The following is a 27,632-nucleotide window of genomic DNA, read 5'->3' as shown; positions in this document are numbered from 1 at the left end:
AAAGAGGGTACTTTCCTACAAGAAGCAGCTGCTTAAAGCAGTCGTTCCCAACCTTCTGACTTCTGTGGACCCCCAGTTTATCATTACTGAAACCCAGGGACCCCAAGTGAGTCATTATTGGAAATACAGGAACCCCCGCACAGAGTCATTACTGGAAGCTGGGGACCCCAGCCTAAATGTTGTTGATGATTTGAAATGCAAAACAACACACAAAAACAACTGAAACAAGCATTCAAACACACACAAAGGATAACACTTTTTATTTAATTTGCAAACAAATATTAAAAAATATATATATTTTAATAGGAATGTGTAGGAAGGTAGCCTCTTTCTAGCTTTGTTACCCCCACTTTTGGCCTGTTTATGAATACATGTCAGGGTGTTTTTACTGTCTCACTGGGATCCTGCTAGCCAGGACCCCAGTGCTCATAGGTTTGTGGCCTATATGTGTTTCCTGTGTGGTACCTAACTGTATCACTGAGGCTCTGCTAACCAGAACCTCAGTGTTTATGCTCTCTCTGCCTTTAAAATTGTCACTGCAGGCTAGTGACTAATTTTACCAATTCTGATTGGCACACTGGAACACCCTCACGATTCCCTAGTATATGGTACCTAGATACCCAGGGTATTGGGGTTCCAGGAGATTCCTATGGGCTGCAGCATTTCTTTTGCCACCCATAGGGAGCTCAGACAATTCTTACACAGGACTGCCACTGCAGCCTGAGTGAAATAACGTCCACGCTATTTCACAGCCATTTTTCACTGACTTATAAGTAACTTATAAGTCACCTATATGTCTAACCCTCACTTGGTGAAGGTTAGGTGCCAAGTTATTTAGTGTGTGGGCACCCTGGCACTAGCCAAGGTGCCCCCACATTGTTCAGGGCAAATTCCCCGGGCTTTGTCAGTGCAGGGACACCATTACACGCGTGCACTACACATAGGTCACTACCTATGTGTAGCATCACAATGGTAACTCAGAACATGGCCATGTAACATGTCTAGGATCATGGAATTATCACCCCAATACCATTCTTCTATTAGGAGGACAATTCCATGCATCCCCGGGTCTCTAGCACAGAACCCGGGAACTGCCAAGCTGCCTTTCCGGGGTTTCCACTGCCACTGCAAATGCTGCTGCTGCCAACCCCTCAGACAGGTGTCTGCCCCCCTGTGGCCTGGGCAGCCCAGGCCCAGGAAGGCAGAACAAAGGATTTCCTCTGAGAGAAGGTATTACACCCTCTCTCTTTGTAAATAGGTGTGAAGGGCTGGGGAGAAGTAGCCTCCCCAGCCTCTGGAAATGCTTTGATGGGCACAGATGGAGCCCATCTCTGCATAAGCCAGTCTACACTGGTTCAGGGATCCCCCAGCCCTGCTCTGGCGCGAAACTGGACAAAGGAAATGGGAGTGACCACTCCCCTGACCTGCACCTCCCAGGGGAGGTGCCCAGAGCTCCTCCAGTGTGTCCCAGACCTCTGCCATTTTGGATTCAGAGGTGTTGGGGCACAATGGACTGCTCTGGGTGGCCAGTGCCAGCAGGTGACATCAGAGACCCATCCTGATAGGTGCTTACCTCTTTCAGTAGCCAAGCCTCCTTTCTCAGCAGCCAAGCCTCCTTTCTCAGTAGCCAAACCTCCTTTTCTGGCTATTTAGGGTCTCTCCTCTGGGCTATTCCTCAGATAACGAATGCAAGAGCTCACCAGAGTTCCTCTGCACTTCCCTCTTCGACTCTGCCAAGGATCGACGGCTGCCTGCTCCAGGACGCCTGCAAAACCGCAACAAAGTAGCAAGACGACTACCAGCAACATTGTAGCGCCTCATCCTGCCGCCTTTCTCGACTGTTTCCTGGTGGTGCATACTCTGAGAGCTGTCTGCCATTCCCCCTGCACTGGAAGCCAAGAAGAAATCTCCTGTGGGTCGACGGAATCTTCCCCCTGCCAACGCAGGCACCAAACTTCTGCATCACTGGTCCTCTGGGTCCCCTCTCATCCTGACGAGCGTGGTCCCCGGAACACAGGAGCTGGGTCCAAGTGTCTCCCACAGTCCAGTGGCCCTTCTGTCCAAATTTGGTGGAGGTAAGTCCTTGCCTCCCCACGCCAGACAGCAAACCTGTGTACTGAGTGATTTGCAGCTGCTCCGGCTTCTGTGCACTTTTCCAGGACCTTATTTGTGCACAGCCTAGCCTGGGTCCCCAGCACTCCGTCCTGCATTGCCCAACTCGCTGAGTTGGACTCCGACGTCGTGGGACCCTCCTTTGTGGCACTGAGTCGACCGCTGTCCTCAGATCTTCTAAGTGCCTGTTCCAGTACTTTTGCGGGTGCTGTCTGCTTCTGCGGGGGCTCTCTGAGTTGCCGAGCGCCCCCTCTGTCTCCTCCCCCAAGGGGCGACATCCTGGTCCTTCCTGGTCCCCAGCAGCACCCAAAATCCTCAACCGCGACTCTTGCAGCTAGCAAGGCTTGTTTGTGGCATTTCTGAGTGGAAACACTTCTCAACCTCCAGAACGCTGTGGGACATCTTCTCACCAAAGGGGAAGTTCCTGGCCCCGTCCGTTGTTGCAGAATCTTTGGCTTCTTCCACCCGGAGGCAGCCCTTTTGCACCTTCATCCGGGGTTTTGTGGGCTCCTGCCCCCCCTGGACACTTGCGTGACTCTTGGACTTGGTCCCCTTCCTTTACAGGTCCTCAGGCCCAGGAATCCATCTTCAGTGTTTTGCTGGTGCTCGTGGTTCTTGCAGAATCCCCTATCACGACTATTCTCTCTTTCTGGGGTAGTAGGGTAACTTTACTCCTACTTTTCCGGGTCTGAGGGGTGGGGTATTTTGGACACCCTTACTGTTTTCTCACAGTCCCAGCGACCCTCTACAACCCCCCATAGGCTTGGGGTCCATTCGTGATTCGCATTTCACTTTTAGAGTATATAGTTTGTGTTGCCCCTAGGCCTATGTCTACCTATTGTATCTTATTACGATTCTACATTGTTTGCACTACTTTCCTTACTGTTACTTACCTGTTTTGGGTTTGTGTACATATCATTTGTGTATATTACTTACCTCCTAAGTGAGGGTATCTTCTGAGATACTTTTGGCATATTGTCACTAAAATAAAGTACCTTTATTTTTAGTAACTATGAGTATTGTTTTTTCTTATGATATTGTGCTATATGATATAAGTGGTATAGTAGGAGCTTTGCATGTCTCCTAGTTCAGCCTAAGCTGCTTTGCCATAGCTACCTCTAACAGCATACGCTGCTAGAAACACCTCTATTCTACTAATAAGGGATAACTGGACCTGGCACAAGGTGTAAGTACCACAAGGTACCCACTATAAGGCAGGTCAGCCTCCTACAGAAGGTTGGAGCTTTTCTAAATTCAGCTGAAGCCACACAATACATACTATACTCTGTTTGATGCACCTGCACTGCTCCCACAAATCAATCTGAGGATACTTATTTTTTAGCCTCCAATTTAAAATGTCTTGACATTTACAGTATGTTTTAAAAAATTCAGTTGTACAGTTAGCCACTTCAAGTATATACCCATTTATTAACCTTCTAATATTATTTTATTTTTTCAGTAGTCGCGGACCCCATGAGGAGGCTTTGCTGACCCCTAGCAGTCCCCAGACCACAGGTTGGGAACCACTGGCTTAAAGTCTTTACAAGGCTGCAGTCCTTCAAAATTCTACTTGATGACCCTCTCAGAAGCAACTGCTCAACAAGTATATCACAAAGCTGGAAAAAAAAAAATCAAGATTTTACTAAATGTCACTTTTGAGTCAGATGTGGCAGCTTCACAAAGTTGAGGGGACGTGGTTTCAACATAATGTAGCTATACACTTTTGATACTCCAATTATGCTTTCCATAGGAAAAGTAAATTTACCAATGCTGGTGTATGCTGATGAATCAATACTGCAACTTTAAAAAAAATTCTTGATTACTATGGGGCACTTGTGAAAGTAATCTTGTTTATATAGCTACTACAAGTCACTGTAGACTCCTGCCGTATTATTAGAAAACAGTTATTTTTTTAGTGGCAAAACTATACTTGTGTGACAGGAGTTTGATTGAACCTGACAAATTTGATTTCTTGAGATGTAAATTTCCAACATTACCTACCTTGCATCTACTACCTAAAGTTCATACTGATAAGATGAACCTGCTAATAGACCTATTATTTAATCAAGAGGTAGTTTTCCAGAGAATACCTTTAACTATATTGAATTTTTTCTATGCTCTTTTGTTGAAACATTACCTTCACATTTGAAAGATAGGTGTGAGTTCCTGAAACAAACTGATACATAGATTGGAATGCTAATTAGGTCTCGATGACACTTGATGTCAAGTTGTTATATATCTGCATTAATCATGATTTAGGGTTGAATGTTTGTAGACATTTTTTAGGAGCCAAACCTACTTCTTTCTATCAACATACTGAGATGGTTATGACCTTGCTAAAGTTCTTTCTCAATAACAAATTGTTCTGGTTTGATGATAAGATCTATGTTCAAACACAGGGCACTGCATTGGTGTTTTGCTTCCCTAATGACCGAGATGAAACACTCATGCACTGACAAAAAATCTCTGGAATGCGCTTCTTGGTCTAAAGAAGACATTTATTATATCACTCTGCAAGATTCATAGAGGAAGATTAGCATGCTGAAAGCACACGTTTAAAAATGGTCACAGTAATGAAATAAAAACATGTACAAATGATTCTTCTCTGCAATATACAGAGCAAATGTATATATATATATATATAATGTAAAGCAGATAACAAGAATAAAAAATGCATCACCATGAGGCACGGTAAATCTGCGTCATCTCCCTCCTTATCAGCGTCAGACCGCCAGATCCCAGAATCGATCGAGGAGAGAGAGATCAATTATTCTCACAGGAAGGATGGCACACCTCAGCGTCCTGAGCATGTCCAAGATCTGAGTCACTCCCCAGTCCATCTGGTCTCGGCCTCTTGTATACTTTCAACAAACTAGAGAGGAGAATTCTAGAAACCCTCTCCCACTCCATAGGTTTATTATTAAAAAAATGCTGGCTACTTCAGGTCAGTTTTCAAAAGAACACATAGGGAATTGGCCAAGATCCCAAGGGGCCCTCTCTCAAAACAAAACTGTCCCCTACGTACCATAAACATCATCCTAGTACATTCTTATCAGCCTAAGCCCTTGGTGAGAAAGAAGACGCAAACATGGAGAATAAAAACATGAGCACATTGTATAACGTGGGCATGGAAATATACTTGCAGCTTTTAACGTGGCGGTGGCTAATGCTAAAAAAAAGTCAATAGGCAAAATGAAGTTGGTGGTCACTAATGTGACGGTGTGCTGCTAGGCTAAGTGCAACATGGAGTCAGTGGTCAAAACACAAATATTACAATTGGGCACCTTCCTCACTCCCTAGCTATGCCAACTTGATGATGGGCCAGTGGGAAGAGCAGGTGGTCTGGGGGTGGGGGTTTGGAGGGGTCTAACAATTCAACTTTTTATGAGCATATTATATTATGGTGGAGATACATTGATGACATGTTTGTCATTTGGGAAGGTGAGCCCTCCATTACTAGTGATTTTGTGAAGATCCTTAATGATAACACTTACAACTGACAATTAACTAACATGACTAGCTATGAAGAGCATTGATTATCTGGGGATCAGAACCAGGATCATTAACAATAAAATTACCACTGCTTATCTTGGACACTATTGAATTTAAAATAGAGTATCTTCTATTGGGAACTATTATGAGTCAAAAAGAATTGCAGCGGGACTGATACCTTTCAGGAAGAACAAGACCAGATGTTGAATAATTTCAATAGAGAGGGTACCTCAGTAGGGCATTAAAGAATGTTAAACAGAAGGTCAAGTTGAAGGACAAAAAATATCTTATTCACCCTGTAGAAGTGGTAAAGAACAGCAAGGTTAATTTAAAGAAAATAAGTGTTATCATTATATTATAATACCATTTCTAATGAGATTGTCAACATTTTGAGAAAACATTGGCATATAGTATGTTCTGATGTGGTAATTGGAAGAATGGTGGATGTGCATCCGGATATTGCTTACAGACAAAAAACACACCCTGAGAGATAGGCTCATGAAAAGAGAAATACCATCCAAGTCTAAGGTTGAGGGTTCATAAACTACAGTTTTCTTTACCTGTAACAATTGTAAAGCCTGTAAATAATATTTGTCAACACATTCAGATGTACCTATTGTAATAAAGCAACAGCTGAGCTGTAACTCAGATTTCTCCATTTATGTTGTCTCTGGTTCTTGCTCTGTAAGGTATATAGGGAAAAAATGGGTGCTATAAAGAACAATGTACAGATCTATCCAGTAGCATACCATTTTCAGTAACATCACAATAGCAATCCTGACTGATTAACTTTTTTGTGATAGACAGAGTTCAAGCAAAATAAAGATGAGGGTAATAGAATACTGTCCCTTTGACATTTAGGATCAAAGTACATCTTTATTTTAGAATCAAAACCCAACTTTTGGATTAAATTGGGATGAGGAACTGAATATTCACTTAGGGGTATGATTTATATATGTGTGACAATTTCTAAGATCGACTGTGATGTAATAATTTAGTCACTGTCTGCTAAACCTGGTGGCTAGCAAAGGCGAAGGACTGTGCTTGCTGTGTCCTGCTCATGAAGAAGTTGTATCTGGAGCTCAGCCAAAGCAAGGGACTCCAAGGGTCAGTTGGCTGACCTCCTGTTCACAGCACATAGACACAACAACTGAAGAAGCCTGCTGGAGCGCGTGGATATCACACATATCTTCAGGCTGCTGTTTCTTGCCACCGTGCAACACCTGAGACCAGGACCCAAAGCACAGACACCAAGTTCGCTGGACCTGGGATAGTCATCAGAGTGCAGGTTGGTCATCCAGAAGGCGAGTTATTGTCCAAGGAAGGATTCCACTGTGACCACAATATCGGGCGACTGGTAGCCCACTGGCGACTGGACTTCTGTCAGGACCAAAAGGACATAGAAGAACGTTGACTCTGTGGACAGGACTGCCTCACCAAGTACACTGACAGAGAAGTAGCTGCAGGAAGAACCCTGTCGACTGCATCACAGCTACAGCATCCTTGAACATCTTCAGCACCCTGAATCCCTTGCATCTGGACCACTCCATCTTAAACTACAGCAAAGCAATAAAAGTGAATGTAACTGATGGGGGACTGTTTCTACCTTTGAGGTAACTGTTTATGTGGGGCTTGCTGGTCCGTCTGACTGGCTCCCTAGTAGGGTTGGTCATGTAAAGTAGATCTAGATAAACACATTGACACCTGCCCAAGTTTTTCTTGAAAAATAATCTAAGTGTCAAATTCGTTGAATTTGCCGATGCGTGTTCACGGTTACAGGAAAAATTACACATTCACTATACCTTGTAAAATAATTATTTTTCATTTTGATGTCTAAAAAAAACAGTCTATTTTTAGGGTTGAGCCTGCGTCGCATGCGCTTGCGAGACGCTTTAGAAGTTAGAAAAGGGCTCAGGCCCCGTCCATGTCACGTCAGTGTCTTTCATTGGTTCGTGGGCTTGCCTGTTAAAATCTGCTTGCTTTCATTAGTGGAAGGCATGCCTTTTCCGGTGGTTAGCCCTCCTCGAGCGCAGCGACCAAGTACTGAAAACATGCAAGGCTCGCTGTTTTCTGTCCGGTTTGTGGACTACTTTTTATCTTTTTTTTCGCAGCACGATCTCACTTGTCAGAAGTCGAGCGCTTTCCATGACATCGACCCTGTTACATAGTTAACTGCACATTTGCCGGTTACGTAGATAATTGCACTTTTGCCGATAGGTTTCACTACGAGTGAACTGTAGCAGCGCGATCGCGCTCTTTTTTCCAATTTAATGTGGCAAGAAAAGGCCGGTTGGGAGTTTACAACTGCTAATAGCTCTAACTCGGAGACATGTGAGACCCGTTGCATTGCAAACGCTTGTTAGAAATTGATGTCAGATTTCTTGAGAGTCTCATGTATTTCTCCTCAATTGTTTTGGTGCGGTTTAACTGCTTTACACTTGTCCTTTTGTCTAAGCCTTGCTGCTCATAACCACAACGACCCAGGGTTGAGCTACAGGCTTTAGTAAAAGAAACCTACTAGTCCTAAAGGGGTTGGTCAATGTATTACACAGTGAGGTCTCACACCCACACCATGTAATACACACCATTTCCTTACACTGTGGCAGACTGCTTCCTCCTGCGCAAAGGACAGGACAGAGGAGTGGGCACTTCAAAGGAGGCAACCCCTACAACACAAACTTCAAAGCATGAAATAACTTCTGTGTCTGTGTGAGATAATCACTTATAAAAGGGTGAGCCTGAGTCTCCAAAATGATCAACCATCAAACAGTTGGACACGCCTGTACCCCAATGTGGAGAAGCTCAGCAAGACTTCTGCCTTGTGTGACAGGACATCACCCAGGGAAATCAGGACCACCTGCCCTGCAGCCTGGACCACCTGCTTACCTGCCAAGACCCCAGGACCCTGTGAGGAAGAGGGGAGCAGCAGGAAGGAGTGAGGTCCGGGGGGATTCTGGCAAGTGGATCGACAGAGCAAAATGTGAGATAATCGCTGTTGTACCACACAAGATGTTCGTCTGTGTGCTAAGAAAAATAAGCAACCCTGAATGCCAGGAGTCGACATGCAGATTCCAGTGCTGATGCACCGATTGGACTGTCCACCCAAATGCAACTTGGTGCAGCTGTGAGGATAATCGCTGCTGTTGCACAGATCGGGCCATCCGCCCCTGTGCTAAGGAAAGTTGCCAACCTCGTATGACAGACGGGGCCACCATGAACATGTTGCTACTGTGGCACCTATCGGATGGTCCGTCTGGGTGCTGATCAAAAGTTGGCAACCCCATATGTCAAATATGACAACCATGAAGAACATGGGACATCGCCCTGGTGCACACCATATGCAAGATCTGAGGGCTGTTGTGGTGTACATGTGGTGTACATGTGACCACAAAGAGCAGCGAGTGCTGACCCTTGTGTCTGGAGCCCCGACTCAACCACTAAAAGCCAAGGGATCAAAAGGAACTTACTGCCTCATCCGAGGAGTGCCACAGATGACCAGATTCCTTGCCTACAGCGACGAGACTACCACTCATCGCTGGTAACCACTCTGGTCAAACGTGACGCTGAAGTGCTGAATGCTCTCACAGACTTCCACATTGCAACACCAGTGTAAGCAAGTAAGACTGACTGTCAAAACAGAGAGACCAAGGAGAGCTTGCTGTGCCTCATAGGGCTACAGTGCCTGAACACTTTGAAAATCTACTTTTGAACTCCTAAGACTCGGACTTGAATGCAGGGCCAAACCTGATTGTTACTTATCATATATGGGGAATAACCACTGCCAGTAGGCAAGGATGTGGGACTCAAGACATTGTCCAGACAATGCTACAGTACCAGCCCTAGAAAAGGCTGTGTATATTTTTCTGTTTGTCATATTTCAATTTGTGTTCGTATACAAATGCTACTTCAGTCATAAAAGCAAGAACCTAGCAGAACATTAATTTACTGGGATTCCTGAATGTATGTTGAGTCTTGAGCCTGTGAGCAGCTACCTTCTCTCTGATAAGCCTTGGATTGCTCATCCCACGCTCCCATTGAAGTCAAGTGCCTAAGGGGTAAGGGGTAGGACTTTTGCCCAGTTGCTTATGACCATAGCATGTCAGACCCCAGGACATCAGGAGTAAAAAGACTTAACCCCTACAGTTGGGCCCAGTAACTCCGACCTGCCCCTTGGCTCTTTGAATGGGGTTCTGAACCAAGCGCAATGAGTGATGATTTCAAACCGAAAAACCGACAAGTGAAAGTCCTTCTTCATTTATTGGTAAGTTAGTATGCCATTGCGGGGAATAAGTGAGTAGGTATATAAGAGAATGAGTTAACAGTTGGATGCATAAGTGAGAGAATGGATGTGTTGGCAAGTGAGTGGCTGAGCATAAATAAATAACGGTGAAAGCAGAAATGGATGGATACATGGGTTAGTGCATTAATGGATGCCAAAAAAGTGAGTGCATAGATGGATGAATAAAAGAATAATCGCATTAATGAATGGAGACAACAGTCCTACTGGTTGAAGTCTGACAGCAGTGACTGTGTTATCAAAAGTGAGGAATTGCCATTATTATGCCAGTTTTATCATCGCACTAGTGCTGGACACCATTGTTCCCAGGATAGTCACAATTTCTAAAGAATTACCACTGACCTGCTAAAATTGCACTATGGGGGAAACTACTGAGCCAACTATTACCCTAATTTGCCAGACAAGTGCCACTCAAGACAGCACAGTTTCGCCAGGAATACTGAGGCTATTTTAAGAATTACCACCATTATGCACGGTAGGTTTACCCTATTATCCAGGAGTCCTTACTTCCTTAGTGCGTGTTCCTATTTGCACCATCCTTCATTAGTCCTAAACGTTCAGTAATCCTTACGGGTGGTTTAAGTCTGCCCCTTCAGATTATTTTGAATGCTTTTTCAGCTTTGCATGGAGTAATAAAAAAGTATAGAACCACATATATACCCACATTTGCACCATCACATAATAATCCTCGGTGCATATTCATATTTGGATATTTACCCATTAATTCTCAATAGATCCTGATGTTTGCTCTATCACTCATTAATAATCTATGCATGATGATATTTGTGCCAACATTCAGGTTTGCACCATAAGTTAGAAATATTCACTGCATGCCCAGACTTTCACCATCACTCATTATTTTCCAGCATATTTTCTAGGCCTGCGACATGGAGATGCAGCAGACTGCAACAAACTACTACATGTGCTCTATATGCGACAGATATGATGAAATTATATTAGACCAACTATCTCTGTTAAAGAAAGTGAAACCGTTCACTACAGGACTCGCTGTGAAAGCCCATGAACTCTTGCATCTGTATGGATTAAAGCCCCTGCTCCATGGCCTCTTTTACTCAACACTGGCCCAACTCTAGTGCACCCTGCAAGCCACAGCACATCTCACCAACAGCCTGAAATAAACCGCACGCAGATGAAACTCCACGGGATCCCCTTGCCAGACAGCACCATTTAAAAAAAAACATATAATCACCTTCGGGTATGGCAGGACTGAGAATAGTCTGTGGATACAGCTTCCCAGGTAACATACAGAACACAAAGGTATCAAACCTATATTCTACAAGCCAGGTGTAGAGGGCTGATGGATGAAATGGTGAAACTCAGTCTTTTGGTGGAAAAATGACCCTCACCCACTCTATGAGTGGCATGGTACTTCATCTGATCTCATCCTGGTGCACTAATTACCAGGATGGGCTCGACCACACTCGAAGGACCACTTAGAAATTTCTTTTGTAGTGGGATCTAGAGATTAAAACTATCTGGTGGCTACACAGGTAACCTTCTATTTTGAATGCCATCAGTAAAGTAAAAAATATGTGTACTCCATATATCTTATTTTTAACCTTACCAGTGGCACTAAAAATAAAGTGACAGAGGCTTAGCCACTAGGTGTTATTAATTTCTAAATCCCCTACAAAAAAATATCTAAGGGTTTCCTATACTGAGGTCAAACAAATCCTGGTATTTAATATACAAGGGTGTAACCAAACGAAGCATGCCACTAATAGAGTGGGTAGGGATATTTATTTATTTTTTACAAACAATGAGTACGTTTGACCATTTTTTTAAATCACCTACATCATTTACAGAGCAATCACAGCCAGTATTAACACGTTAGGTTGACAAACTCACCATCTCAGGTGGCCCTTGGAACAGGACACCATGATACTGGAAGCAAACAAGTATAAAAAAGAAAAATACATTTGGAAACAGTCCTTCTAACTCTATGCATTCAGGATCTGGAACAACATCTCTGTATCCCTCAGGACACTCCAACCCTTTTACCACTTACAGTAGGGCTGGGGGTACACATCTTTAAAGACCACTACATCACAATCCATTAACAGTCGACTTCTACTCCAAGAAGACAGCTAACTCTCACTATACAAATTCCACATAAATATATATACAGTGGGATGAACAAGAGCTTGGAACAGCAGTATGTGGGCCCACAAGGTGAGGTGGCACCAGCAAAAGCAGAACTGTGAGGGGAGCAAGGTTCAAGTTGAGTATGTAGCTGCATTGGCATTCTGAGTGGCACTCAATGTAATAGTGCAGTGGTGTTGAGGGTCAATGGCTGGGCTTTAGAGGTTAAATCTTAGGCCGTGTGTTTTAGCAACACTGGATCTGTGCTTTCCAGCCCAACACATGCAATATCAGATACTAAAGAGTGGCTCTCACCAACACAGCAGATAGGCATAAGAACAGAAAATGATTATTTCTGAATGGAAACGTTCAGGGTTGCATGATGGGAATCTGGCTCAGGCTGGATGTACTACAGTGGTCCCATGCTTATCTGTCTGATAAATGTGATAGGAGCATAGGCATGTGAGATAGCAATGTGTTTCAAAAGCAGTGAAAAGACACTTCACAATCCATGCATTGCAATGGAAGCATTGCCTAAATGACTCAAACTCTTAATGCACCAATAAAATGGTCAGAGTTGGGTAAAGAAACAAAACTCCGTCTATCATGACTGACAGTTGCAACACACAATGCATGTATGTGGGATGATCCAAAATGTAAATGACACTAGCAACAAGCATGGCGGGGAGGGCTGACTCATTGTCCTGCTCTGCGTATGTTGACTATTGATTATATCCACTCTGGCAAACAACTAACATAATCCACAGCTGTCCTAGAAACAAACTTCTATTTGCATGCACCCTCAAATCATGCCAAGTTTTAACTCACACACTAGACAGTGCTATGTGGTCTGAGGAATGGGCTCTTGTCGTCTGGTTGTAAACATTGTTATGAGCCACCCAATACAATACAATGCAGAACTTTCAGCAGCAGTTGTGAACCCCTGTAAGTGCTTCAAGATACCCACTCTGCAAAGACACACCAAAGTTTAACAAACTTAATTTTTGTAGGAAATAACACAATTTATTTAGTGGAGGATAGCATTTTATTTAACAAGCAAGCTGCACTTGACTCATTCAACCACACTGCAGTTTACACTGAGAAACAGCCATGCACATGCAAATGGGTAAGTAGCCAGTATCGTTTGTGAACATCAAGTGTGTGCTACATCATATAGAAAAAAATCTGTATTTCAAACAGAAAGTATATTCTCTACCATACAAAGACACCAAGAAATCAAATACATTTGCAGAGGGAGTTGAAATTAAAAACTTCAGGAGACCACAGGTGAGACACTATCAAGCATACAAAACATTGCATTTTAAATGATACTGAATATTAAAAACCCCGTCAACAACACAAAGCATGCCAATACACCCATTGATGTTCTTAGCAAAGGGTGTACGTTCAGGTGGAGCAGCACAATTTAATTGTGATATGTTTGCCCACATACGTACAAAGTGAAAACTCTGGCTTTTCTACGCGAGTTTAGCATTAGCTTGTTGAAGAGATGACAGTCTATTGTGTGTTTACTCTAGACTTCTACTGAAGATGACAGAGATCTCCTGATGACGCCTTATATGTATCATGCATCACCAGCGAAAAAAGAAAACTCTATTCTTCACAGAAAAAAAATTAAAAACAGACTAGCGAAGAAACAGGAAAGTAAGGAAAAGGTCAGTTTACATTAAAATGGAGGCTAAATTGTTCTTTAAAGGACTTTCCAAGATGGAGTTCCCAACGCCCCTTTTTGCGTCAACAACCATTATACATTTGTGACTTACTACACTGGATTAAGATCACTGTGGAAAGGTAAGTGTGTTCCAATACAATGAATAAAGTACCTAGGGAGAAACAGAGTATAAAACATATGTTCTTCCATGAGTATCTCATGTCCTTACATTAATGATACAGCTCTTTGTATATCGTTGTTGCCCACACTAATACCAACAAAAGTTGTTACTATGCATATTTTTCACTGCTGATCAAACACTTTTATTTACAGAAATTGAGCCTTACTGAGTAACTATATTGTGATATCTCATAAAGTTTAAATATATTTATATTGACTTTCACACTAACACCTTTAATGTGTTCATAAATATACCATATTGTAAAAATAGGACACACATTTGCCTCAGAATCTTGGTAACTTATTTTACTATTGCTGTGATGTTTTTAGCAGCAATTTTGTCAGCAGGGCAGTCTAGATAGCAAGGACAGCGCTCTTTCAAGTATGGTGACTTTGGTTCTGAACTAGGTCAGTTCCACGACCTAAAATATCACCATACAAACAGCTTTTTTTATCCAGTCACTTTGAACCGATAACCGAGCAATAGAGTGGGCAGGCCAGTCAAAATTAAGTTTCCTATAAAGGAAACTCCACATTCTCATTCGAGTAAAATATTCCAGCCTGTAACCACTTCGAGAAGACCTCCAAAGCACAAATATAATACTGCTATTACAAATCATAACCCAAAGCAGGTGACAGTAAGTGAAGAAACTCTAAGTAGGAAGGTACCAGACAGGCTATGTGCACCAAATACAAACTACTCAACTCTGGTAACTGGTTGCCCATGTGTGCAACTAACAGACTAATAATAAACATTTATTCGCCTAATCACTTTTAGCACATATTACTATTTACTTAAGAAAGGATTAGTGATGGTGCAATAACGTAAACCCCACATCTCTCACACAGCATTATCAATAACTCAAAAAAAGTGCATTTTGTTCATTAATTTCTACATTTTCAAAGTGCTAAACTGCTGTGTAAAATAAATCAAAATATAACAGTCATTCATAATGAAAAAAACTAGAAATTATGGCTTCCCTGTGGTCTTCAATTTTTTCATCTGTATATATTATAAACCTCTATGGTCTGCAATAGCCTTTTTCAATCTTTAATACTGCATATAGGTGATTCCCCTATCAAGCATAGACAAGATGTCACCAGCCTGCCCAGTGGGTAAGAAAGCAAGTGCTGATCAACACAACTAATTGGTGGAATGACAATGCATGAATGCACTAATACTAAATGACTAATTGATACATGTACCACTCTGTAGTCAATTTGAAGAAACATTACAATTTTTCTGAAGTAGAGTTACTCTGATTTTGAGCAAGCATTACCATTAGTCTAAGGTGGAATTAGTGACAGTGGAACATCAACACCCATAACTCCCATACAAAGTACTTTTCTGTATAACCTCAAAAGTACTGCAAAAGTATTTTGACATTCATTTCTCAATTCTTAACCAATTAATCTGTGAGGTAAAATCAAATTTAAATTAATAAAATGATAGAAAAATGCATAAACTAGCTAAATGTTTAAGTATAACTATACATAACTATTTCCTTTTATTCTGTTAAGGTTTGTGATGGCTAAAGAATCACAGTGCGATTTGAACTTTGAAAAAAAAACAAGGTTTTACAAATGGTGTGGATACTCAATAGCTATTAAGAACAAGTTGACTTAGTTCTAATGCTTGCCAGAAATTCCATATGGAACTAGGTACAGAGATCTCGGAGCACCCAATGGCATCACAAAGTAACTCCCTGAAAAGTGATGCTCTGTGTTTTAAGCTCCATCATGTTTACCCTGAATAATATGAAGAGTGCTGCACTTCTGTGTCTGTGGCTGAGTCAGTTAACAGACTACTGGATTACAACAATCCTGGCACTCACTCTGTGCAATCGCATTAATAATAGGGTCAGAGTCACACAGTGTGTATATAAAAAGGAAGAGAGTTACACTGGCCTCCTTGGCAGAGGAAACTAGTCACTGATGCATGATAGCATGCTTAATAAGAAAGGTCGACAATTCTTAATTGTGGACTGGCAAAGGATTTGAAGAAGGGTGTTATTTCTCACCCATATGTACACACACACTTTGGCTTTATCTGTGAACTGGAAGGCTCATCTAGCCTGACCATTTCCTGAACTATGGTAAAGGGCGATGTCCCATGGTCTTTAGATTTTCCCATGGCTGTTGGCATACCGCATGTCCTGGGACCTATGCCAGAGAAAATGCTTTATCCATTAAAAAAAAAAACAACAGGCAATGTACAAGTCAATAAACACAACTTAACACAATACCATCATGAATTGGGAGGACTCCATTGTAAAGATATAATAGGCCTGCGTCTCTACCCAACGTATGCTGTCACTAGTTCTTACACATCTGAGAGAAAATATTTTGTGTTATCCATGCCAATGTGTTTGCTCCACATAATGTTTTCTAAATGCTCACTTAATTTAGCTTTTCATCAATTGTAAAATACTTAAAATGAACACCTTTTCAAGCAGCGATATTGAACACTAATAAAAGTCGCTGTAACGAAGCAACCTCTGAAACAGTAAAGTTTCAATAAAAAGTCTATAACCGAACACAAAATAACATGCACAGAGAATTCATATTTACTTAAAAATATCTGTAGGTGATAGGTATTTGAAAGGAATTCAAGCCAAGTGGGGTTGCAGTGAACCTGTGCAATTCTGAATAATGAAAAGAATATGTCTGTGCTACACAAATGAAAAGCTATACACACAATGCCTCCAAGATAACAGGCATCCAGTATCTGTAAGCGGCACTGAACCATACATATGGTAGAAGTATACTGTGTAAAATGCTAATCACGCTTCAAAAGGTAGGCAAATGCACATCTAAATAATTATTCTTGACAAACTCTGAAAAGAAACTTTTACACCAAGCTGTAGTGGCTAAAGACCAACTCTGCAAGTTTACCCTCAGACGAACCTTAAAAATAAAATGAAGAGCATAGGGAAGCCACCGTGACACAGAGAAAGGAGGCTGAAGTGAGAAAGGTTGTTGTTTCATAAGTTTTGGTGGGGTTGCTCTATGATTTGCCACAGAGTTACCACAATACTCATGGTTGTTAAGAAAACAAAAAATCAAGCCTTTTTTATGAAGTGACGAATGGGGTTCATAAATTCAATTAACACCTAGTTCACGATAGGTGTGTGTCCACATCATACAAACCAGGTTCATATCTGGCACAAGTATAATGGTTCAATGGCAGTCTCAACTCTGGGGCCAAGGACTGTAGAAGAAGAGAGCAGGCAGAATTAAATGACGGGCAAGCGAGAGGAAGTTGGCATAATTCTGACCGACATCACTATCTGCTTCTGTCAATTTGGCACCTTTCACTAAATCCACCCTCACATGTACATGCTCTCCCCAGTGTACACTGCCTACAGTTTTACTTGGTGGAAAAGCATCTTCTTGCAGTGTGTGCAAACGTATGCCCACAACAACATAACTACATAAAAAAACATAAATAGGGAATCTGTATTTAAACAAGGCTGGGGTGAACTCTGAAATATTTGTAGCAGACAAACTTTTAAGTAATTCAAGTCCACAAAAGTACTGCTTGCAGCAAATCAAGTGTAATAGTGCAAAACAATAAAAGGGTGGCTCTGCTGTGAAACAGCACAACTGTATGAACAGATTATCTCTAATACAGGAAACTGCTCACCTTTTGTGCTCAGTAACAGTCAGCAACTTTATTAGAGCCTTGCACATTTTACAGTATGTTTCATTTGCTTTTATTTACTTCTGTAATTGTGTAACCGCTTTGATACACGTAATGCCTTCCATGGAAAATTCTTTACACTAAGCAGATCTGCTCTCCAGGAAACATTGACTAGTATTTTAAAGCAAACACTGACAGTGCCAATAGGTCTAGCTTACATTTTGATTACCGACTGAAACATTTAAAAAAACATTGAGTTGAAGAAAAAAATATATATATTTGTGTGTACAATGCATCTATGTGAGAAAGAATGTAATGTGATGCTGAATGTACTTTTTAGATGTAAACTAGTCCCTCGGGCACTGTGCTGAAAGGACTCCATAGGACGCAGAATGATACAGCCAATAGAAAGAGGTGAGATATAAATACTCCTCTGAGAGAAGACAAGGCCCACTGCATAATCAAAGCATTGGTAATAGAATGTCTGCTGACGGCTGCACTGTAAAACCAGACCAAAAAGAATTGGCATCAAAATGTTTAAACAGTGTGCTTGCTCTTTTTCCCCTCAAAAATACTTTCAGAAGCTCACACCTAATGTATGAACAGCACATAAGTACATCAGAACGTGATTTGTTGATTTACTAAGAAGATGCTCAAGCACACAAGAGGCCCATTATCATGTTTCGCATAGCACTTAAATTACTTGATTTTGGCTATGTAAGGGGTAACAGACAAACCATAACATTCAACGGATGACCCTTTATGTTTACAGACATTTAAGTATCACAATTCCTGCAAAAATGTGTAAAGGGATTCAATCCCTTTCCCTCACAAACCAACAATTTGCTTTGCTTTTTCACTGCAAGGCAAGTCAATAGAGATGAAACAATTCATACACTCTACTAGAGTCCAGTTTCTTGGCACAGGAGGTCGTTAGTGTCATCCATGGACAAATCTGCAGACTTAAGACTGTAGTAGGTATCAGTTGAACATTCTGGTTACGTTAGCAAACATTGACTGAATTAGGTAAAAATCAAACTAACCCCTGATTAACTACTGTATTACCGTTAGCAGACTCCCATCCGAGGCGGTGAGTCCTGAAGTCAGTTTCTGAAAGTAAGCCTCTAAAAGAACATTTACAAAGGCCGTTAGTGCTTCCGTCGTAGTACCTCAAACATGCAGATACAGTTGTACAGGCTATTTGTCTGGTTTTGATGTGTGAGCTGACCTTGGCAAGTTTTCAACCTTCATTTCTCAGGTTACAAAGTTTCTCAATGAGAAAAACCTTTGCCTTATCCATGAACTATGCTGAAGCAAAGTTCAGGACCTCCTGGGTCTTGCTGTGTCAATACGACTTATATCACAGAAGGCAGCCATTTATTATACACTCCACGTAGTGAGTGAATGAGTGAGTAAGTGAGTGAAAGAGAGAAAACGAGACGGAGAATGAAAAGAGGGTTCAAAGTAGTCTTCCTTCAACATTTTCCCTCCAAATCCTCACACTGTGACGTTGACTGTATCAATTTACATTATCTTCATTAGTACTAGGGAGGTATATGATGCACAAAACTTTCAAAAGGTCAAACTGAACTCAAATTATTTTAAGTTCAGAAATGATGCATTTTATTTATCTGGATAGGTTTCCAATGTATCCTTTTTCAAGATGGTATTTATGGTGTTATTTACCTGCATATTAAGATGACTTGTATGTGACTAGATATGCTGTTGAACAGAAAAGAATAATCAGAGATAAAGAGATTGGCTCATAGGCAGACTGTAGCCTGAAGTAGTGGTTATATGCAAAACAAAGGTTTGCTGATCTAATCTAAATTTGCAATCATCAATTTAAAAAAGGAAAATAAAAGTAAATGTTTAGAAACTTAAAGGGAATCAATTTCAGTACGACATTTGAAAGTATTGCTTTCCATATTGCTTCGTTGTGTTATGAAGGATAACGCAAATATAGAAGTCTATGCCCTGCTAGTGAAAATAAACGTGGCTCAATAAAATGAGTTCCTTGAAACAAATTTAGCAATACATGTGCCTTCACTCATCTATAACTATAGTGCAATCCATTACTTAACTCAATACTGACCATCTAATATGATAAATTATACCTAAAAGCTTCTAAATTTGTCATCATTTTTGAGTGACACGGGGAATCATGACCTACTCGAGGCTTCACCACCATTGAATCATACCCTGTCCCCACAGCTGATCAATTGTGATAAACAGTACATTACGATCACGTCACTAGTATATACCATGCACTAATTAAGCAATATAGGGCATGTGCTAAAAAAGAGAGGCATCGATTCCCTGAACTGCCTAGCACACCTCAAGGCTCCTAGACCAATTTTTCTGAATGTTTTTTGCAAAATTACCCTAGTGGCTTTTAAAAGAGTCATTTTTAAATTTGCCTTAAACACAGTTCCAACTTAATCAGTTATGGTCACATATTTCTGAGAATTTGGTTAGTTTTCCAGGTGACAAGTTACAGTGCGAGATGACATGCTTGAAAACGAATCCATAAACAATTCATGTTATATCTTTTTCACAGCACTGGTCATAGGCATTGCTTTTAGATACTTTTTCATATAGTTGTACTATAAACCCTTAAAATGTGGCGTTTTAATTACAGACACTTAACCATTTGACATGTTCTCCCGGCAAATTCAAATCAATTCTCCATTGATTTGATTGTATATGTAGTTAAACTGACCACTAAAAACAGTTTCAAGATATGGTCGTCTCACAGCACTCAAGATTAACTGATTTGATGTTTACTTCCTTATTCATCTAAGAAATATCTGTCTGTTTTGTGCAGAACTAGGGGCCAGATGTAGCAAAGAAACATTTTGCGAGTTGTAAATAGCGAGTCATAGCGACTCGCTATTTGCAACTCGCAAAAGGTTATGCAGAACGGTGTCTCAGACACCGTCTGCGAGTCGGTATGGGGTCGCAATGACCCACCTCATGAATATTCATGAGGTGGGTCGCAAATTGCGGCCCCATACAGACTATGGGCACTCGCAAACATGGAGGCCTGCTGTAGTCAGCAGACCTCCGTGTTCGTGACTGCTTTAAATAAAGCAGTATTTTTTTTTTTTAAGTGTAGCCCGTTTTCCTTAAAGGAAAACGAGCTGCACTTAAAAAAAAAAACGAAACCTTTAGTTTTGGTATTTTTTCAGGGCAGCGAGTGGTCCCTTGGACCACTCCCTACCCTGAAAAAATGTTTTTGGGTCCAGTCACAAACTGGAAGGGGTCCCATGGGGACCCCTTCCAATTTGCGAGTGGGTTACCATCCACTTGAAGTGGATGGTAACTGCAACGGTCGCAAATGGTATTGCATACCACTAGGAATCGCAAATAGGAAGGGAACACCCCTTCCTATTTGCGATTCTGAAATGCATTTTGCGAGTCGGTCCGACTCGCAGAATGCATTTCTGCATAGGAAAATGCAATTTGCAACTCGCAAACGGCAGTTTTTGCCGTTTGCGAGTTGCAAATCCTTTCCTACATCTGGCCCTAGGTTATCAAACTCATTATTTTACAAAAATAATTTGATCTCTTTTCACAAACAACACTTTCCACTGGGGGTGTTCTATTGTGTGCTGTGCCACTCTATTTTGTGTTAACTTGCTAGAGCTCATCAGCATTGTCTCCATATCCTGCACTTTGTTAACAAGGAGCATCACCCGGCAAGTGATTTGTAGCATTTAAAAGTTAAATAAAGTGGATCCAGCTCTGCCCACTGTCCTTGGGCATCTTAAGTGCATGGCTTTGGCAGGTAAAGCTGTAGTTCTTGCCTTGATTATTATCCCAGTACTCCTTCCCGCCCACCTTGTATCGCAGAGCAAGTTGGACTGCTGAGCACAGCTGGAGAAGAAATGGGGGCACTGGGAGACAAAACGAGAACATGTCGCAGTCCCCAGCAACTACATCCCTGCGACTCTGCTGCCAGGTTGCCTCCAATTCCTGGTGGCTCCGCCAATCATTGAATGTGTACCTCACATAGACTCCCTTAACAAAGTCCAAGTTCAAAACCATGATGGTGCCAGCGATGCCCAGCTCTTCTGAGCCTCCCATTACTCTCTCCAAGCAGATCCGTTGCCGCTGGAGTCGTTCTGCAAAGTCTGCACTGTCAACGGGCTGCAAAAAGTCAGGCTGCAGGTACTGCATTGTGAACTCGAGGTCCAATGCACTACCGCAGCACAAGTCTGAGTTGATAGAAAGCCTAGAGAGGACATGCAAAGGGATTGAGGGGTCTTCTCCAACATTAAAGACTTTAACTTCTGCAAGCTCCAAACCAAGGGCATCTGCAAATCGAACTCTTTGGCAGCAGCGGCTCGAGGGATGGCACCGTCTCAAGGTCTTCCGCTCTGGAGAGCTGGGGAGGGATCGGGCTCTGCGGCGCATGATGGGCCGCAGGTTTGGGTCACATGTAGCTGGTTTGCTAGCTCCAGCAGGATGGGTGGGAGGAGACTGTGGAGGCCCCTCTCTTGATGACCCGCTACCAGATCTGGGAGATCCAAAACCATCAGCCAGCCGCACGTCTTTGTAGAGATCACTAATGTAGCTCAGATTTCGAGGCATGGCCAATTGGATCTGCTCTTTATAGCAAGTAGGAGTTGAAACAAGCGAATTAATTCTGCGTGCCATGATGAACTAATCTCAAGCACAGTAACAAAGGCTGAATTATCTACTTTCCGTTGTGCAATCAAAGTCTGGAATCGTGAATGCAAGTAGCCTGGGTCGGATAATCACTTCAAGGTGGATGTGAAATTCCTCCCCTGCAAGCAATGTGTTGTATCATGTGCCGGACCAATAATATGGTGCTCAACGTAGTAAGTACACCCCGTAAAATGAGTACTGCTTAGAGTGAAATACCCGTTTTCAGATTAACGGTATAGTATTGATGTAAGTCCCAGTCCAAAATGTCAAACTTCCAGTGGTAATTCAGCAGTGCACATTGTCATCCATATCGGGAGGGCATGCTTTGTTTCATCCAGCCCCAAATCTGCAGTACATAGTATAAGCTATGTCTAGGCCTTACGATACACCTAGATCACTTACGAAGTGTTGCATCCAGCCCTTCACAAGCTGTGCAATGTTACAGTCAGTTTCAGACCAGTAGCGCTCACAAATTCATCAGTGCACAGGTGGATTCACGTTGGGCAGCAATTCACGGTTTACTGCATCCATATATTAGAAGCATAGAGTGCGACTTACATACAGGTCAGAAGTGCAAGATATGTCCCGTACTTAGATCAGTAGTGCAAGATATGTCCCATACCCAGATCAGAAGCACAAAACGGATCCCTTCTCACGATCAGCAGCAGTGCAAGGCGTGTTCCAACACCAGATCAGCAGAGTAAATAAAAACGGTGCACCCAGTAGCACAGAGGAAAAGCGCCTTTTTTGGTTCATATCCAGAGTAGCGGTGGACTCTCAATTAACATCAGCAAGGCGCGGCGTGTTTCATATACTGATCAGCAGTGCATAACATGTTGCCTATAAGATCTGTACTGCATAACGTGTACAACCGAGTCATGCTGCAGCTCTCCGTGTAGCTTCAGGTATCTCACATTTGGTTGCGAGCCACTGTCTCTGAGGCTTCAGGCGGAGAAACAAATTATCGTCACTCCAGGCAGAAGGGAGGAACTCTAGAAATTCTTAGGCAGACAGCTGATTCCGGAAGTTTCCTTTAGCTCTCGCCTTGTTGACTTTGACGCTTAAGTTCACCTCGGCTAAAAATGAAAGTACGGTTCGACGTCATCCTGATAGCTAGGTCCTCCGGCCAATAAGAACGAAAACAAGTGCATGCAGGTTTAGCGCGCCCCCTTTTCAACAATGAATAGGTTACAATATAAACATATCTAAGTCATACTCTGAAGCATACGGAAGTCGGGGGAAGATCGTGGAAACTGAAATATGCTTTTACGTGTGTGATGGTGAGACTTCTTGATATTATGACAGTATACTTGGAAACATAGTTCTTTCCATTAATTATAATTATGACCACGCGTTTTCTCAAACTCGAATGTAATTACTCAATAAATTAATATTCCCTTCGAAAACGCTTATAGCTAACACTTTAGTAGCGAGAGCGAACTCAAGCTTCGCTAAACTTGAAAGATATACCGTGCAATAGCGCGAACGTGGCGGCCATCTTGGAAAATGGTAATTCCTTTTGAGGAGACTTGGTAACAAGATGCCAAAATCTAACGGGTGCAGTTATCACTTCGAAATACTTTGAAAAATATATGTATTAATTAAGACATGATCGGTGCTACTTTATATACAGGATTGTGGGACCATCGAGTGTTACTGCCCCAAATGATTTCCAAAACAAAGATACCAATGGGAGGTAGTTTAATTTGGAATATAATAGGCATAATGAAAAACATCAATTTAGCGGTAGCCATTGTATTTACCGCTACCGAGTAGGAATTTCGCAACACATCTTCTGTTCATGTGACAGGATTTAAAGCCTTTTCCCATGACTACTGTTACCTGTCTAGGGAAGATGGAAGGGGCGTGGTCTAGAGCTTATCGTCGTCTCAGCTGATATCCAGTGCGTTTGGGATCAGGAAACAACGGATGATGCAGGCAAGAGATGGCTGTATAAGAAGGCGGGCTGATCGTCAGTATTACACTGTGTCTTCTTGTCCAGCTATGTATGCCATATAGCACTAATGATAACTCGTTTGTTGTTATAAAGTAAAACAATTTTTTATTCGTTTTTTTCCTTTTTTTTTTTTTTAACCAACAGGGACAGTCATTTCAACATGTACAGTCTAAGCAGGATATAAAGGGTAAGCAATTGTTTCTAAACCACTTCAATGCAGCAAGAACAGTGTGGATGATGGGTGCATCGCGCGAGGATGAAGTGGTGAGGGGTGGGTGAATGTAGAAGGTTGACTGTATTGCCGAGGGCAGGTTTCAGAATTGGAGAAGGCGTTGAAGTGAATAATTGGAGGCAAGAGGAGTTGGTATAACTGGAATGGGGCACGAGTGGGGGGATAATGCGTATTTGATGGTAGGACCATGAGTCTGGCAAGGAGCAGGCAATCAAATACATTTGCTAGGTTTCACTGTTGGGAGGGGGGAGGGGGGGGGGGCTTGTCTCAGCAGTTAATCCCTGGAGCTGAAACATCATGGCATCCCAGGTGGGCCCGATTGGGCACCTACGTATTCACCGCGCTTCCTCCCAGTGTTGGGCAACACCTTCTGCAGTGCTCCATCTGATGAGCATTGCCTCCCTTTGGGAGAGAGTGGGAGTTTTGGGGGAGCGCCAGTTCATAGTGATTAGGCAATTGACTAATAAGAGAGCAAGGTTAGCAAACTGAGCTCTGACTTTTTGTTTTTTTTCGTCGGGTGTAAATGTGTAGGTCTGTGGATCCCCATGTGTTGAGGTTTGAGAGTTCTGTGATCGTAGCTAGGGTGGAGTATACATCGCGCCAGAAAGTTGCTATGGTTGGGCAAGCACGTAGCATATGTTGAAGGTTGGCTGAGGGGGATTGACATCTCGGGCATGTCAGTGGGGTCATGGGGAGCATGCGGGTTAGACGAGCTGGTGTTAGGTATGCACAATGGAGGAAGGTATACTGTATGTTTTTGAAGCAGGCATTTCTGGAAACTCTGTGGTGACTCCAGTGCTGTGGACCATTAGGAATTGGGTAGGAGCTGGCCCAGATCTTCTTCCCAGATTTGGCAGAGGGATGTTAAGGGGTATCCGATGTGGTCTCTGATTGCTGTGTGCATAGATGTAGTGAGATAGCGACCCTCCCACATATTGTATAGGGTGTGGATCTTGGTGTGTCGGTGGTTCTTAATCAGTTATGCTCAGAGTGTTTGGAGGGTCGCTAGTAGATGTCTGTGTGTTAGGAATTGGCTAGAGGGGATAGTGAGTTCCTGTTGGAGCTGTTTGAATGATAAGAGTTCCGCATTGTGGAAGAGGTCCCTCACTTTAAATAGGGATCAAATATGCCATTCGGCGAGTTGAGAGGCTGTAAAGGGTCCCTGGGAGGTCTGTGAGGGGGTGATTAGGGCATTTGTGGTGACATATCGCGTCAGCTGTAACATCCTTGTGATGCATTTTCGAGCCACCCACTCATGGAGGGACCAGGATTGATGGTGATGGGTGGCAGGGTGCCGAAATTCTCGTAGAACATGGAGGGGCAGTGGTCCTCCGCCTGTGCTAGTATCATAGATGTTGCTGCCCGCCAACCATCGGGAGAACCATTGGAGCTGAGCCGCCAGATAGTAATTTTTGAAGGATGGACCACCCAGCCCCCCTCACCCCACTGGTAGCTAGAGTTTACGCAGGGTTACTCACCTTGCCCCCCATCCCAGAAGAGTTCTCCAAGTAATTGATCTAGTTCTTGGGAAAAGCGCAGACTAGTGACTACCAGGACGTTGGTGAATTGATAGAGGAGGCGGTGGGGAGGGAGGTTCGGGGGGGTGATCATTTTAGGTAGTGCAATCTTGCCTGTGAGAGCTAGTGGAAGTTTGTGCCAGAATCCCATCTGTGCTTTGATTGCAATGAGTGCGCAGCACAGGTTCCCCTCAAATAGATCATCCTGGTTATGATAGAGGTGGATTCCCAGGTACAGAACCGCCTCTGTGGTCCACTTCAGGGGGGTCCCGCTCATGGATATGAGTTGTGGGGGGGCTGTCCTGACACAGGGAAAGCACATGATTTTTGCTAATTACCGGGAAGGCCTGAGGCAGTAGCATATTCGTGAAAGTTGAGTGCATTAGGGGAAAGATTGAGTGTGGCATCCCGGACATATAGGAGGAGGTGTTCTGCATATAGGGACACAGCGTGGATGGTGCCATCCAGGCGGATGCCCCAGGTTTGACCCTCCCGACGAAGACGATGATCAGGGGATCCATAGCTATAGCATATAGGATGGTTGAGAGTGGACAGCCCTGTCGATTTCCATGCTGTACGGGGAATGCAGGCGAGATTAAGCAACCTATGCAGGCCCTGGATGTTGGGCAAGTTTATAATAGCTTAGTGTAGGTGAGGAACCTGGGGCCAATGCCTACTGTGAGAATTTCGAAAAGGTAGTTCCAGCATAAGGAGTCGAAGGCCTTCTCCAAGTCTAGTATTAGGGAGAGGGCTCGCGGATATCGTAGGGAGGCCTGGTTCATTATGTGGAAGAGGCATCTGATGTTCTCCTACCTGGGATACATCCTTTCTGGTTGGAATGGACCAGGGCGAGGAGGACTCATAGGTAGTGTTCGTCCAGGATTTACTTAAGATTTTGTAGTCAACTCCCAGAATTGCGATTGGCCTGTATGATGATAGTAGGGTGGGGTCGTGACCTGGTTTAAACAGGGAGACCAGGACTGACTCCCTAAGGGAGGGTGGGAGCGTGCCGATAGTAAGACCCTTGTTAAACTTAGCCTCTAAGCGCGGGACAAGGAGGGTAGAGAAATGGTCGTAGGATAATTTGTGCGTTCTATGTAGTGCTTTTGCTACATACTTAAAGTAATCTTAGGGACGCCAGCATATACATACATTTAAAATATATACATCTATACGCTTGTTTACATAGATCCATCCGCTTTATGCTGACATTCATATAATGCACAGCAATGTTTTCACGTAATAAATAAAGACACTCGTTCATCCACACGAATTTTCACATTAAATAAATTGGTCATTGTAGCAGGTGAGCTGCACTGGAAACGACACGATAGAGGTAGCTAAGGTAATCTTCTATGCCCCCAACCGCCCAAGTTAAAAAAAATATAAAAAAATCACTTGCTGTCTTATTTTGGGTTGAATGTGTACTTATGATTCCTCTCAAATGCATTTCCCCCCTCAAATAGTCGCCACCATCCTAAGAAAAAAAAATATCGGCCACTTGTTTGCGTTTTTCCCCAAAACAGCCAGGAGCTAGTATCTGTATACGATTTTGTGTACATTCTTTGATATTCTTTTTTATTAAGCCACGATAAAAGAGGTTTTGAAAATATACATTGAGATTCCTTTATATATTCAGATCGGAACGTGCTCAAGTGCCACCATTTGTTCCATTATAACAAATTGCCTCTTCAGGGCAACTAGAGAGTTATTTGCTTCGCTTGTCAGTAATGTTTGGGAAACTTGATAGCTA

The 27,632-nt window shown here is 42.6% G+C and overlaps 2 protein-coding genes and 1 long non-coding RNA gene across 8 annotated transcripts in view; 1 reads left to right on the top strand and 2 right to left on the bottom strand.

The window, feature by feature from the left end:
* LOC138303888 (uncharacterized) overlaps positions 1-24,091 on the bottom strand; it is a 141,709-nt gene extending 117,618 nt beyond the window's left edge. The window contains exon 1 of the long non-coding RNA XR_011205462.1: positions 24,016-24,091. This is a non-coding gene — a long non-coding RNA (uncharacterized lncRNA). The remainder of the gene's footprint in view (positions 1-24,015) is intronic.
* Positions 13,006-23,247, bottom strand: PPP1R3D (protein phosphatase 1 regulatory subunit 3D). Its single transcript, XM_069243415.1, has one exon. The coding sequence runs from the start codon at positions 22,159-22,161 to the stop codon at positions 21,226-21,228; it is 936 nt and encodes a 311-aa protein (XP_069099516.1). The 5' UTR covers positions 22,162-23,247; the 3' UTR covers positions 13,006-21,225.
* The window catches only part of FAM217B (family with sequence similarity 217 member B), a 130,736-nt gene continuing 126,418 nt past the window's right edge, over positions 23,315-27,632 (top strand). Inside the window, exons 1-2 of one of the 6 annotated variants that reach the window (XM_069243411.1) lie at positions 23,315-23,453; positions 24,275-24,317. The gene's annotated coding sequence lies outside the window, so the exon portion shown is untranslated. Of the gene's footprint in view, positions 23,454-23,980; positions 24,180-24,274; positions 24,318-24,355; positions 24,395-27,632 lie in introns of those variants that run through there. The other 5 variants (XM_069243412.1, XM_069243410.1, XM_069243409.1 and 2 more) reach the window with 5 other exon arrangements.

The sequence above is a fragment of the Pleurodeles waltl genome, chromosome 7, assembly GCF_031143425.1.
Source record: "Pleurodeles waltl isolate 20211129_DDA chromosome 7, aPleWal1.hap1.20221129, whole genome shotgun sequence".
Taxonomy (NCBI): domain Eukaryota; kingdom Metazoa; phylum Chordata; class Amphibia; order Caudata; family Salamandridae; genus Pleurodeles; species Pleurodeles waltl.
This window is presented reverse-complemented; position numbering and strand designations above follow the sequence as displayed.